We start from the raw sequence: 14,213 nt of genomic DNA, 5'->3' as shown, positions 1-14,213 counted from the left end.
TAAACGGCACTGGGTAATGTTATACAGCACTGGGTAATGTTATACAGCACTGGGTAATGTTAAACGGCACTGGGTAATGTTATACAGCACTGGGTAATGTTAACCGGTACTGGGTAATGTTAAACGGCACTGGGTAATGTTAAACGGCACTGGGTAATGTTAAACAGCACTGGGTAATGTTATACAGCACTGGGTAATGTTAAACGGCACTGGGTAATGTTAAACAGCACTGGGTAATGTTATACAGCACTGGGTAATGTTAAACGGCACTGGGTAATGTTAAACGGCACTGGGTAATGTTAAACAGCACTGGAGAAAGTGAGGTCTGCAGATGCTGGAGATCAAAGTTGAAACTTTATTGCTGGAACAGCACAGCAGGTCAGGCAGCATCCAGGGAACAGGAGATTCGACGTTTCGGGCACAGGCCCTTCTTCAGGAATGTTATACAACAATCCAGTCGTCATCACTGAGGAGGAACCTTTCGGGCACAGGCCATTCCTGAAGAAGGGCCTGTGCCCGAAACGTCGAATCTCCTGTTCCCTGGATGCTGCCTGACCTGCTGTGCTGTTCCAGCAATAAAGTTTCAACTAAACGGCACTGGGTAATGTTAAACAGCACTGGGTAATGTTATACAGCACTGGGTAATGTTAAACGGCACTGGGTAATGTTAAACATCACTGGGTAATGTAACAAAATAGATCCAATATATGTTAAAAAAATAAATTTGTAACTCATATCCCACTTACTAATCTCTTCCAAGCCCGCTCTGTCCCCTGCTCCCCCACCCCCACCCCCTCCCCCTCCCCAGGCCCACCAGGGCTGACGTCAGATTTTGATGACACCGAAGAAAGTCTTTCCGTCCAGGTAGTCCACCAGATGGGGGTTGCTGACATTCACAAAGAGTTGGTGGTCCCTTTCCAGTTGCACCACTGCCCCCTGGCCCAGGGTGGTGTACCAGGTGCCCTTGTTATGGTTCTTGCCACACACTGTCTCGGTGCCACTCAGCAGGAGCAGGGGCTTGGGGTAAGAGTCGTGTTTGCGGTACACCCAGTTGTACAGGGTCACCGGGTGGTTCTTACACTCGCTGCCGCGGAAGCCCACCTGGCAGTAAACGTAGTACAGCCCACGCTTGGGAATGACCAGCGATCGGCCAAGGTAGCGCACCGAGTCCCTGGTAAAGGCCAAACCCCTGACCGACTCCCACTCCAGCGTGTGGTGAGAGTGAGCGTCAGAACTGTCCTTGAGAGACTGGTGATAGATTCCTGCAAAGAGGAGGGAAAACTAACATCAGACTAGCGAGGAAGAAAGCTCAAGTCCCCAAAGATCCTCTGACACCCTGTGCATCTCCCCCTGTTGGTCTTTGCTGGTCTGATGGTAACATCAATAACCTCACAATCCACAGGTCTGGGCTCGGGTACAGGAGACTGTCTTCAAATTCCTCATGACTGTTGTAGAAGGAAGTCAACTCCAATGTCTTAAAATAACTCTGGGACTGAAAAGGTTCCTCCTCAGTGATGACGACTGGATTGTTGTAAAAACTCAATCTGGCCCACTCACACACTTCAGGGAAGGAAATCTGCCATCCTTGCCTGGTTTGGCCTACATGTGCCTCTCGCTTTCCCCTTCCCACTCCATTTTAATTTAGATCTCTCTCTCTCTCTCTTTCCCTCTTGCTGTTGTTTCACCATTCCTTGTGGGCATGCTTGTAATTTTGCTTTTCATGGGAGGAAACAGTGGCTCAGTGGTTAGCACTGCTGCCTCACAGCACCAGAGACCCGGGTTCAATTCCTGCCTCAGGCGACTGTCTGTGTGGAGTTTGCACATTCTCCACGTGTCTGCGTGGGTTTCCTCCGGGTGCTCTGATTTAGATTAGATTAGATTAGATTAGATTACAGTGTGGAAACAGGCCCTTCGGCCCAACAAGTCCACACCGACCCGCCGAAGCGCAACCCACCCATACCCCTACATTTACCGCTTTACCTAACACTACGGGCAATTTAGCATGGCCAATTCACCTAACCTGCACATCTTTGTGACTGTGGGAGGAAACCGGAGCACCCGGAGGAAACCCACGCAGACACGGGGAGAATGTGCAAACTCCACACAGTCAGTCGCCTGAGGCGGGAATTGAACCCGGGTCTCTGGTGCTGTGAGGCAGCAGTGCTAACCACTGTGCCACTGTTTCCTCCCACAGTCCAAAAATGTGCAGGTAAGGTGAACTGGCCATGCTAAATTGCCCGTAGTGTTAGGTAAAGCGGTAAATGTAGGGGTATGGGTGGGTTGCGCTTCGGCGGGTCGGTGTGGACTTGTTGGGCCGAAGGGCCTGTTTCCACACTGTAATCTAATCTAATCTAATCTAATCTAAATCAGAGCACCCGGAGGAAACCCACGCAGACACGTGGAGAATGTGCAAACTCCACACAGACAGTCGCCTGAGGCAGGAATTGAACCCGGGTCTCTGGTGCTGTGAGGGGTAAGTGCAGGGGAATGGGTCTGGGTGGGTTGTGCTTCGGCGGGTCGGTGTGGACTTGTTGGGCCGAAGGGCCTGTTTCCACACTGTAAGTAATCTAATCTAATGAGTGATGTGAAAGTTCTTGGGGCCGTGGTATTGTCTGGGCTAGAAGATATTAATTCAAGTCTCACCTGTCTCAGACGTGTGCCTGAATGAATTGTTTAAGAGCTGGGTATGTGTGCCCAGTGTCTGCTGAGCCCCTTGAGGTTTTCAGAGCGAGATGGGCACTGCAGGAGCTGGAGGGACTTATTTCCCGCTGCAACTCCACTTTCACTGAGTCCCGTCCCCCTTTACCTACCCTCCCCTATGTTTGTCCTTGTTGCACTGACGGGTTGTGCTTGGGAATCATTCTTTTCATGAGAAAGACAGGTGACTTGTTAGTAATTTGATTAAAAAGACAGAATAAAGAAGAACTTATGGGTGATTTGGTGATGGTTTTATTTGTTTAGAAAAAGGGATGAGCTTTTGCACTTTAATCTCATTCCCTCCCTCTTTCCCTACCAACCCCTTTTGCTATTGTTTCACTGCCCCCAGTGGGCAGCACTGGCAACTGCTTCATTGACTTGGTGGGTAAAGATGACTTGGTGTTGGTTGTGTGTGAAGGGAAGAGAGTTGGGTTCCTCGGAGAACCCCTTTGTGCGTTTGTTCACAATCACAATTCGGAAGTGGCTGCCACCTCCCACAGGTCCGTCAGGTCTCCTTGGAAAGGGGGTAGGAGGTGTCCATTGGCACCTTTTATGGAATAGCTGGCCTACTCCATAATGTGTTGATGAGTGCCACATTACGTTAATTTGATTCCCCCTTGGTTTCTCTCATTTGGCATTTGGCGGATGATAAGTCCTGCTGTTTTTTTTATTTGAAACAAAAGAGTGTTTTTCCCAGATTGATGGTGTTGGGGGGCGGGGGGGGGGGGGGGGGGGGGAGATGGTACTGGATAGGGAAGGGGTCCAGGAGGGAAAAGATGGAAACTTATGCTTGTGCAAAGCTATAGATTTGCAATAAAACTGTTGTGAATCTTAAAATTGCTCAGTTCCCCTAATTCCACATGTGGATCTTAGCCTGTTAAGCATTCCATAGTTCCCTGCACAGGGTTCAGGACGCTGAGTGTGTGGAACCTGATCTAGTGCTGGCTTAGGCTGTGGGAACTGGAGGGAAAGTCTTCGGGTTAAGGTCTGGTTGGGGACATTGGACCTGTTCAAGTTTATACTGCCCACTATCTCATTGACCAGCGACTGTTCAGCTGAATATTTCATGGAGGAGCAGGGAGCTCTGGTGAAAGGGTAAATGTTGTAATTCCTTTCACCAGAATTCCTTCAATAAAACCACAAACACCTTATGTAAGAAACATGAGCTTAGCCTCTAGCGCGCCCCTCTGTGTATCTCAACATTCCCTTTTGTTTTTGGTAGAGATTGTCTCATTTCTGAGCTGGCTTCCCAAGCCCAACTTTCAGCAAACTTGGAAAGTGAAACACTGATCTCATTTGATCAAATCATTTTTAACGTGGAAGCAAACCCCTTCCACTGTTGGCTGTTAATCCAAGCCCCTTGTTTCAAGAGGCACAGGAGTGAGGGGTATCTGCTGGACAGACCAAGTGGTGGAATAATCATCTTAAACACAGGGGTTTAAAGAGGAGGCCACTGCTCGGTGTCAGAGGTTTGCAGATATTTTTCTAATCAACCCTGTTCAGAGATGCTATGACACGCCTCTGGACTTGAGCCCAGGTCTCCTGTCTCAAAGGTAAGGACACTACCAATGCACCAGAAAAGTCTCTCAGGGATTTGCATTGGCTAAGTCACAATAACCATCAGATTTTGAGTAAAACACAGTGATTACCAATCAAATGGGCAGCCGGCTTCTCGCTGTCACTCAGCTCCCAGTTTTCATCACTCTCGTGTATTCTCCCTGAAATAGAAGAAGTGTTATTGGTTAATGGGGGGGGGGAATCACACAGGCACCACTATCAGTAACTATGGTCTACACCTTTCAGTGCCAAACATGCACAATTAGCTTAAGTATAAATCATTTGACAGACATCAAGTGCTCCACTGAGTGAGGACAGTGAGAAGCCTTTACAAGTCTGTTAACCAGTTTAAACAGTTATAGCACAACATGAGGAATTTAACAGGAATCCTTTGTTTTCGGTGTTCAGGTCTGATGTAGGGTCATTTGGAAACAATAGCTCGCTCGCGCTCTCTCTCTGCCTCCTCCTCTCCCTCCCTCCCCCCTCTCCCCCGCCCCCCCAACATACACACACAGTTGCTGACAGAGATACTGTTTTTTTCTGAACTTTGTGTTTTTCCTACAGAGGCTGAGTACTCAAGAAAGACTGCTGAACTTTTATTTTAATTTTGAGGGTTTTTTAAGAAGGTCTTTATTTACCTTGTTTCTTTAATTTTCTACTTATTCTATGAAGCTCTGTAATGTTTAACTTTTTTAAACTTTGTTTCTCTCTTTTATAACGTTGTACCTAACATTTTGTAGCTGGGTGCCATTGTACCTAAGATGGCGCTGAGTGAGATGACATTAGACACCTCTCGCTGTACTCCTGTACCCCGGACTTGAGGACACGTGACAATAAATTCTAAACCTCAATCGTTTTTGTTTCCAAGACAGGTTCACACCTGTGATGAGGTCGATCATAAACCGTGAACTACTTGCCATGAAGTCAGCTTGTGGAAGCTTGTTTTTTTCCTGTTTAATTTGATGTGAACTGAGATTTGCCCCATCGCACTTCTGCCTGGGACGATTGCAACATTTTCTTTAACCACCTTCAAACCAGTTCATATTAAAGCCTGGAGCTGGGGAGATGAAGTGAGGAGATTTTCTCAAGCTGTTCTAAATCATGAATGACTTTGGTAGTTTCTTCAAATTTACTCGCTCTCCAGTGGCAACTGATTGACAACCAGCCTGTAAAAAATTTAAATGATCAGCAAAAGACCCACAGGCGATATGAAGAGGTTTTCTGTTTATTCTTTTGTTCCAATGATTTGAAGTTCCCTTGTGAGAAACATAGAATAGGATCCCTACTGTGCAGAAACAGGCCACTTGGCTCATCAAGTCCATACCAACCCCCTGAAGAGCATCCCACCCAGGCCTCTTCCCTATCCCCGTAACCCCACATTTTCCCCAAGGTTAATCCACACATTTTTGAACACCACAGGGCAATTTAACATGGCCAATCCACCTAGCCTTTAGAGGAAACCCATGCAGACACAGGGAGAATGCGGAAATTCCACAGGGATAATCGCCTGAAGCTGGAATCCAACCTGGGTCGCTAGTGTTGTGAGGCAGCAGGACTAACCACAGAGCCACCGTGCATAATTCCACAATGGGCCGTTGTTGAAGATAGAGCCAGGTTACAGAGATCTTTCACCCTGTACTCATCAGGAACAATGCAGAAGCGCCAAATGCAAACTTATTGATGCTGCAGGAGAAAAGGGTGTTGATTGGTTAGCCAATCAATTCCGATTGGCTGAGGTGTTGCCATGGCGGAAGCACAGCAGAACTATAGGCTCTCCAAGCAGCTGGATAATTCTAAAGTGAAGCTAGAACACATACCTTTTGTGTGCATAGAAAAGGACCCAGGTCAAAGTTTTACCTTTGGTCACTCAGTGTAGCAGGGTTCCTTGGGACACTGATAGAACATCCAGTCTTCACTTCCCAAATCTGGGAGTGAATCGCATCCTGCCCATGCCCACGTTTGTAAGGGGCAATTCAATCTGGATCAGTACCAGTGCCGCCCGCCTCCCTCCCTCCCCCCCCCCATGAAATTAGCCAGTGATTCCCTCGTTCAGTCAGTATCAGACTCAAAATAATGCAGCACTTACCCAAAAAACCTTTCCTCAGGGACACATTGTGGTGAAACTGTGGAGTGAAACAGAGAGAAGTAATATTCCCCTTTAGTCTATATTTAAAGAAAACCCACATCAACTGCCAGATGGTCAGTACTGAGGGAGTGCCGCACTATCGGAGGGTCAGTGCTCAGGGAGTGCTGCACTGTCGGAGGGTCACTGCTCAGGGAGTGCTGTACTGTCGGAGGGTCAGAGCTGAGGGAGTGCCGCACTGTCAGAGGGTCAGTGCGCAGGGAGTGCTGCACTGTCGGAGGGTCAGTGCTGAGGGAGTGCCGCACTGTCAGAGGGTCAGTGCTCAGGGAGTGCTGCACTGTCGGAGGGTCAGTGCTGAGGGAGTGCCACACTGTCAGAGGGTCAGTGCTGAGGGAGTGCCGCACTGTCAGAGCGTCAGTGCTGAGGGAGTGCCGCACTGTCAGAGGGTCAGTGCTGAGGGAGTGCTGCACTGTCAGAGGGTCAGTGCTGAGGGAGTGCTGCACTGTCAGAGGGTCAGTGCTGAGGGAGTGCCGCACTGTTGGAGGGTCAGAGCTGAGAGAGTGTCGCACTGTCAGAGGGTCAGAGCTGAGGGAGTGCCGTACTGTCAGAGGGTCAGTGCTGAGGGTGTGCCACACTGTCAGAGGGTCAGTGCTAAGTGAGTGCTGCACTGTCAGAGGGTCAGTGATAGGGAGAGCCACACTGTCAGAGGGTCAGTGCTGAAAGAGTGCGGCACTGTCAGAGGGTCAGTGCTGAGGGTGTGCCACACTGTCAGAGGGTCAGTGCTAAGTGAGTGCTGCACTGTCGGAGGGTCAGTGATAGGGAGTGCCACACTGTCAGAGGGTCAGTGCTGAGGGAGTGCCACACTGTGAGAGGGTCAGTGCTGAGGGAGTGCCGCACTGTCAGAGGGTCAGTACTGAGGGAGTGCTGCACTGTCAGAGCGTCAGTACTGAGGGAGTGTCGCACTGTCAGAGGGTCAGTACTGAGGGAGTGCTGCACTGTCAGAGGGTCAGTGCTGTGGGAGTGCCGCACTGTCAGAGGGTCAGAGCTGAGAGACTGCCGTACTGACAGAGGGTCAGAGATGAGGGAGTGCCGCACTGTCAGAGGGTCAGAGCTGAGGGAGTGTCACACTGTCAGAGGGTCAGTGCTGAGGGAGTGTCGCACTGTCAGAGGGTCAGTGCTGAGGGAGTGCTGCACTGTCAGAGGGTCAGTGCTGTGGGAGTGCCGCACTGTCAGAGGGTCAGTGCTGAGGGAGTGCTGCACTGTCAGAGGGTCAGTGCTGTGGGAGTGCCGCACTGTCAGAGGATCAGAGCTGAGAGAGTGCTACACTGTCAGAGGGTCAGTGCTGAGGGAGTGCCGTACTGTCAGAGGGTCAGAGCTGAGGGAGTGTCGCACTGTCAGAGGGTCAGAGCCGAGGGAGTGTCGCACTGTCAGAGGGTCAGTGCTGAGGGAGTGCCGCACTGTCAGAGGGTCAGTGCTGTGGGAGTGCCGCACTGTCATAGGGTCAGTACTGAGGGAGTGTCGCACTGTCAGAGGGTCAGTACTGAGGGAGTGTCGCACTGTCAGAGGGTCAGAGCCGAGGGAGTGTCGCACTGTCAGAGGGTCAGTGCTGAGGGAGTATCGCACTGTCAGAGGGTCAGTACTGAGGGAGTGCCGCACTGTCAGAGGGTCAGTGCTGAGGGAGTGCTGCACTGTCAGAGGGTCAGTACTGAGTGAGTGTCGCACTGTCAGAGGGTCAGTACTGAGGGAGTGCCACACTGTCAGAGGGTCAATACTGAGGGTGTGCCGCACTGTCAGAGGGTCAGTACTGAGGGAGTGCCGCACTGTCAGAGGGTCAGTGCTGAGGGAGTGCCGCACTGTCATGAGGGTCAGTGCTGAGGGAGTGCCGCACTGTCAGAGGGTCAGTACTGAGGGAGTGCCGCACTGTCAGAGGGTCAGTACTGAGGGTGTGCCGCACTGTCAGAGGGTCAGTACTGAGGGAGTGTCACACTCACATCCAAATCATTTATATAAATGATGAAAAGTAGTGGACCTGGCACCGATCCTTATGGCACTCCACTGGTCACAGGCCTCCAGTCTGAAAAACAACCCTCCACCACCACTCTCTGTCTTCTACCTTTGAGCCAGTTCTGTATCCAAATGGCTAGTTCTCCCTGTATTCCATGAGATCTAACCTTGCTAATCAGTCTCCCATGGGGAACCTTGTCGAATGCCTTACTGAAGTCCACATAGATCACATCTACTGCTCTGCCCTCATCAATCTTCTTTGTTACTTCTTCAAAACACTCAATCAAGTTTGAGAGACATGATTTCCCACGCACAAAGCCATGTTGACTATCCCTGAAGAAGGGCCTGTGCCCGAAACGTCGAATCTCCTGTTCCCTGGATGCTGCCTGACCTGCTGTGCTGTTCCAGCAATAAAGTTTCAACTTTGATCTCCAGCATCTGCAGACCTCACTTTCTCCTATCCCTGATCAGTCCTTGCCTTTCCAAATGCATATAATCCTGTCCCTCAAGATACTCTCCAACAACTTGCCTACCACCGAGGTCAGGCTCACTGGTCTATAGTTCCCTGGCTTGTCCTTACCACCCTTCTTAAACAGTCACACCACATTAACCAACCTCCAGTCTTCCGGCACCTTACCTGTGACTGACAACTATAAGGTCCCACTCAGCCTCTGGCGTTGCAAGGAAAACAGCTCCAGCATGTTCAGCATGTTCAGCATCTCCCTGTAGGTCAAACCCTCCAACCCCAGCAACATCCTTGTAAATCTTTTCTGAACATTTTAAAGTTTCACATCATCCTTCCTATAGCAGGGAGACCAGAATTGAATGCAGTATTCCAGTAGTGGCTGAACAGACTGTACAGATACAACGTGATCTCCCAACTCCGATACTCAATGCACTGACCAATAAAGGCAAGCGAATGGCTCAAACTCCGCTTTCTCAGTGAGAACACTGTGTTTACTTCTGTCTGGCCCTTTGATGAACCTGGTTAACTCTGAGAGGGAAAGTGTTTAAGAGGGGCATTGCAATGGCAGCCCACAAGGAGGGGGCTTCTTAAACATTCATTCATGGGGATGTGGGCATCGCTGACTGGGATCAGCTCTCCGGGTTCTCAAGTACACCCTCTTCGGGGTCTCCCTCCCCCCGGGTCCCCCTCCTGATCCTCCCCATTTTACATTCCCACCCCCTCCTCCCCCAAAGGCTGAGCTCCCACAGGTGAGTGATGGAGGACATTAAGTCCCTTAAGTGGTGACTGGGATCTTCTCAAGGTCATCCCCGGCTGGGGAGGGGGTCCTTGCAGCCATCCTGGTTCCCCATCCCCCTCCCCCTCCTTCCTCTCCAAGGGTACTGAGGCCAATGGGATACTCCACATGCTGACCACTCAGGGATCAGCTTCCCAATTGGCCTCAGTGCCATTTCCGGGATTTCCCGAGAGATTCCCGTGCCCTGACTCCGAGCGGCAGCAATTTATAACGAGGAAAGGTCTGGTGTAAACGGGGCAATGTCAAAACATCAAATGACCTTCCTCTCAACAACAAGGAAGAGTTGCATTTGTGTAGCGCCTGTCCCAGCGGCAGGCTCGGTGACGTGCTTCCCTCCCTCTCTCTCACCTGCTCGGGCTGCTCTGGCTCGGCTCCACATCGGAAGTAGATGACGAGCAGGGCCGTGGTGGGCACTGACAGCCCCAGGCTCAGGAAGACGGTGCCGAGTACAGGGGCCAGGCGGCCACCAGCTCCGTCCGCTCCCTTCTCCGAGTCAGGCATGGGGCTGGGGGAGCTCTCCTGGGCTGTGGGAGTGGGGAGGACTGTCTGCTCTGAGTGTCTCACTCCCTCTGGTAGGTGCAGCCGAGCAGGGCTGGGGGCTGCCCTCTCTCCCGTGTGTGTGTATGTGTGTGTGTGAGACTGTGCTGTGATCTCTCTCACTCACACACACACACCCAGACAGACACAGAGACTGTGAACTCCTGTAGCTCTCCGGCTCTCAGTCTGTTTCCTAATTCTCAGCTTTTACATCTGCGCCCACAGCCTCTCACCAATCACCCATTTCTGCCTTATCTTCCTGGGTTTCAGTTTCCAGTGAGTGGGAGGCAGCCTCCCTCTTCCTTTCGCCTTTCTTTCCTTTCCCAGACACCCCTCTATCTCCAACATGCCCCACTCCGACCTCACCTCCACCCCTGACAATCTGTGGGGTAAATCATCTGCCCCTTTCAGATCCAGGTCAGCCAGGCAGCTTTGGGTAAAACCTGTCTCCATATTTTCTCCTGACCCTCCCCGGTTATATGATAGTATAGAGGCCATTCAGCCCATCATACCTGCTATTTTGTAAAATATTTATTTATATTGAAAAAATTTGAGTTGTTTCTTACAAAACTACAAAATTAATACAAAATAGTTTATCCACTTTACAATATAATAACAGCATCAATATAAAATTAAGAAAACTAACTACTAATCTACTGTACAAACTACCAAATCACAAAATAGGATACAGGAAAGAAGACTGTATATAAAAAGAAAACCACAGTATCATACATTACTCACAATAACTCAAAAAAAGGAAAAAATAATTAAATAAATCACATTCAAAATAAAATTATATTAAGTCATAACAAAACCCATATTTATACGGGATTCCTCCTCCCAGGGGCCCCCGAACCAACAAGCACCATCCCCACGGCTAAACAAAGGCCCTGAACATCTGGCCGATACATCTGCATTGGTGTAGTTCAAAAAGGGCTGCCATGTTCTGTAAAATAATTCAGTTTTTTGGTGCACCATATTCATAAGGAAGTCAAGGGGAATATATTCCATCACTATCCTATGACAATTCGAAAGTTCTGGAGGACTTTCGGATCCCAACTTACTGAAATGCTTTTCCTCGCACAAAAGGAAAGGACAGTGAACCACTTCTTCCCGGATGCATCGAGAGAGGGGAAATTTGGAAAGCCCAAAAAAAGAAACACAGGGTCCAACCCAAATCTCCATTCCCAAAATCTTTGCCAAGACATTCGCTATGCTGTTCCAATATCTGCAAATCTTATGGCATTCTGGATTAGTGGTGCTGGAAGAGCACAGCAGTTCAGGCAGCATCCAAGGAGCAGCGAAAGCCCTTCACCAGGAATAAAGCTTTCTCCTGAGGATGTAGTACAGAGTGGGTCCTTTGCAATTCTGACAGAGTGTGGCCCTCAGCTGAGGCAGGGCTGACTGTGGAGAGGTTAGGTGCCGGCGCATTGCTGCGAGCGTGGAGCGGAGGATCTTGAAGGAGAACTGTTGCTGGTGTTTTTGAATCTGTAGTCTGTACTGTTTGTCCTGTTCGGGTCCGAACTCTGCTGGTTTAAAGGTGGTCCGGAGTCCGTGTGGGATGAGTTGGTTCCGGAGGCAGGCACTGAGGAAGCAAATGTGGCTGTGGTACCGAGTTTGTTTCAGGACATGGTTGAAGAGCTTCAGAGGAAATGACACGGGAGTTGCAGTGGGAGAGGGACTCCCTGAGATTCTTGTAGAGAGAGAGGAGGAAAACTTCTTCAAGGCAGGCATCCTTGCAAGAGGATTCGCAGTAGGGTTAAAATCAACGAGGTAAAAACAATGACTGCAGATGCTGGAAACCAGATTCTGGATCAGTGGTGCTGGAAGAGCACAGCAGTTCAGGCAGCATCCAAGGAGCAGCGAAATCGACGTTTCGGGCAAAAGCCCTTCATCAGGAATAAATCTTATGGCATGTCCACAAACAGTGAGTGAGAGTACCCACTTCTATTTTACATTTAGGGCATTGGAGATGCTTCTGCTTTGAACTTTGCACATCAGTCTGGTGCCATATGAGCCCTATGAAGTATTTTCTATTGAATAGCCTGAGTTCTATGACAGATGGAGATCTTCATGGCATTTTCCCAGATATCCTCCCACATCTCGAAGGAGATTTCTATCCCTAATTCTTGATTCCAGATTTTATATAACCGTTCCATGTCCTTCAATACCGTATTACCTTGTGAGTGGTAGACAGTACTGACCCAGGGCGCATCCATTGGCCGCAGCACTCTCCTTTCCGAATCTGATTTGTATGGATTAATCATCAATGTGGTCTTTTTTTTGTCTGAAGTCTTGTACTTGAAAATATTGAAAAAGGTCCTTGCTTCTGACACAACTGTTTGAAGGATATCATGACCTCCCCATCGAACAGATCTCCCAAACAGGAGGTGCCTCTGGACTCCCAGATTTTAAATCCAGCATCAGTCAGGCCTGGCTGAAATTCCAACGTTCTCACTATAGGGGTAAAAGGAGAAGTTTTTTGTAAATTATCCTCATCCTGTCATGTCATCCTCCAAGCTTTGATTGTATTTCATACAATTTTTACGGTAATCTGTAATAACTCTCATCTTATCCATAAATAATAGATTGATGAGGGGGCATTTTGTTTGGGAAGCCTCAATATCCAGCCAGGTAAAAACAATGACTGCAGATGCTGGAAACCAGATTCTGGATCAGTGGTGCTGGAAGAGCACAGCAGTTCAGGCAGCATCCAAAGTGCAGCGAAATCGACGTTTCGGGCAAAAGCCCTTCATCAGGAATAAAGGCAGTGAGCCTGAAGTGTGGAGAGATAAGCTAGAGGAGGGTGGGGGTAGGGAGAAAGTAGCATAGAGTACAATGGGTGAGTGGGGGAGGGGATGAAGGTGATAGGTCAGGGAGGAGAGGGTGGAGTGGATAGGTGGAAAAGGAGCTAAGCAGGTCGGACAAGTCCGGACAAGTCATGGGGACAGTGCTGAGCTGGAAGTTTGGAACTCGGGTGAGGTGGGGGAAGGGGAAATGAGGAAACTGTTGAAGTCCACATTGATGCCCTGGGGTTGAAGTGTTCCGACACGGAAGATGAGGCGTTCTGGTGGTGAGGGAGCGGCAGTGAAGGAGGCCCAGGACCTCCATGTCCTCGGCAGAGTGGGAGGGGGAGTTGAAATGTTGGGCCACGGGGCGATGTGGTTGATTGGTGCGGGTGTCTCGGAGATGTTCCCTAAAGCGCTCTGCTAGGAGGCATCCAGTCTCCCCAATGTAGAGGAGACCGCATTGGGAGCAACGGATACAATAAATGATATTGGTGGATTTGCAGGTTAAACTTTGATGGATGTGGAAAGCTCCTTTAGGGCCTTGGATAGAGGTGAGGGAGGAGGTGTGGGCACAGGTTTTACAGTTCCTGCGGTGGCAGGGGAAAGTGCCAGGATGGGAGGGTGGGTTGTAGGTAGTTACGGAGGGAACGGTCTTTGTGGAAGGTGGAAAGGGGTGGGGAGGGAAATATATCCCTGGTGGTGGGGTCTTTTTGGAGGTGGCGGAAATGTCGGCGGATGATTTGGTTTATGCGAAGGTTTGTAGGGTGGAAGGTGAGCACCAGGGGCGTTCTTCCTTGTTACGGTTGGAGGGGTGGGATCTGAGGGCGGAGGTGCGGGATGTGGGCGAGATGCGTTGGAGGGCATCTTTAACCATGTGGGAAGGGAAATTGCGGTCTCTAAAGAAGGAGGCCATCTGGTGTGTTCTGTGGTGGAACTGGTCCTCCTGGGAGCAGATACGGCGGAGGCGGAGGAATTGGGAATACGGGATAGGCTGGGAAGAGGTGTAATCCAGGTAGCTGTGGGAGTCGGTGGGTTTGAAAAATATGCCTACGCAGAAGAAGTCTGGAGAGGAATGCAGTGGTGTTTGTCGAGGTTCATCCCGAGCAGCGCCATGACGCTGTGCTCAACTCTGCACAGAACCTAACTGCTTTTGTGATTAGATTAGATTAGATTACAGTGTGGAAACTGGCCCTTCGGCCCAACAAGTCCACACCGACCCGCCAAAGCGCGACCCACCCATACCCCTACATTTACCCCTTACCTAACACTACAGGCAATTTAGCA

General features: G+C 49.8%; 1 protein-coding gene across 1 annotated transcript; it reads right to left on the bottom strand.

The window, feature by feature from the left end:
• Positions 1-825: 825 nt before the first annotated feature.
• On the bottom strand, positions 826-10,206 carry LOC122541560 (lymphotoxin-beta-like). The gene is made up of 4 exons (XM_087978829.1): positions 9,952-10,206; positions 6,341-6,377; positions 4,347-4,415; positions 826-1,262 (listed from the first exon to the last, which is right to left on the bottom strand). The coding sequence occupies exons 1-4, from the start codon at positions 10,102-10,104 to the stop codon at positions 826-828; spliced, it is 696 nt and encodes a 231-aa protein (XP_087834955.1). The 5' UTR covers positions 10,105-10,206.
• Positions 10,207-14,213: the final 4,007 nt, after the last annotated feature.

The sequence above is a fragment of the Chiloscyllium plagiosum genome, unplaced genomic scaffold (genome assembly GCF_037043375.1).
Source record: "Chiloscyllium plagiosum isolate Xiang-an unplaced genomic scaffold, Cpla_swu_hap1 HiC_scaffold_35, whole genome shotgun sequence".
In the NCBI taxonomy this organism is placed as follows: domain Eukaryota; kingdom Metazoa; phylum Chordata; class Chondrichthyes; order Orectolobiformes; family Hemiscylliidae; genus Chiloscyllium; species Chiloscyllium plagiosum.
The sequence above is the reverse complement of the archived record's forward strand: the minus strand, read 5'-3'. Positions and strand labels throughout refer to the sequence as shown.

What these genes read in the sequence shown, in the direction of transcription:
- LOC122541560 (XM_087978829.1), bottom strand. Translation starts at nt 10,104, where the DNA reads ATGCCTGACTCGGAGAAGGGAGCGGACGGAGCTGGTGGCCGCCTGGCC. An exon ending in AGCCAGAGCAGCCCGAGCAG is followed by an intron (nt 6,378 to 9,951) that starts GTGAGAGAGAGG and finishes TTCACTCCACAG; the next exon opens with TTTCACCACAATGTGTCCCT. An exon ending in GCCGGCTGCCCATTTGATTG is followed by an intron (nt 1,263 to 4,346) that starts GTAATCACTGTG and finishes TCCTCTTTGCAG; the next exon opens with GAATCTATCACCAGTCTCTC.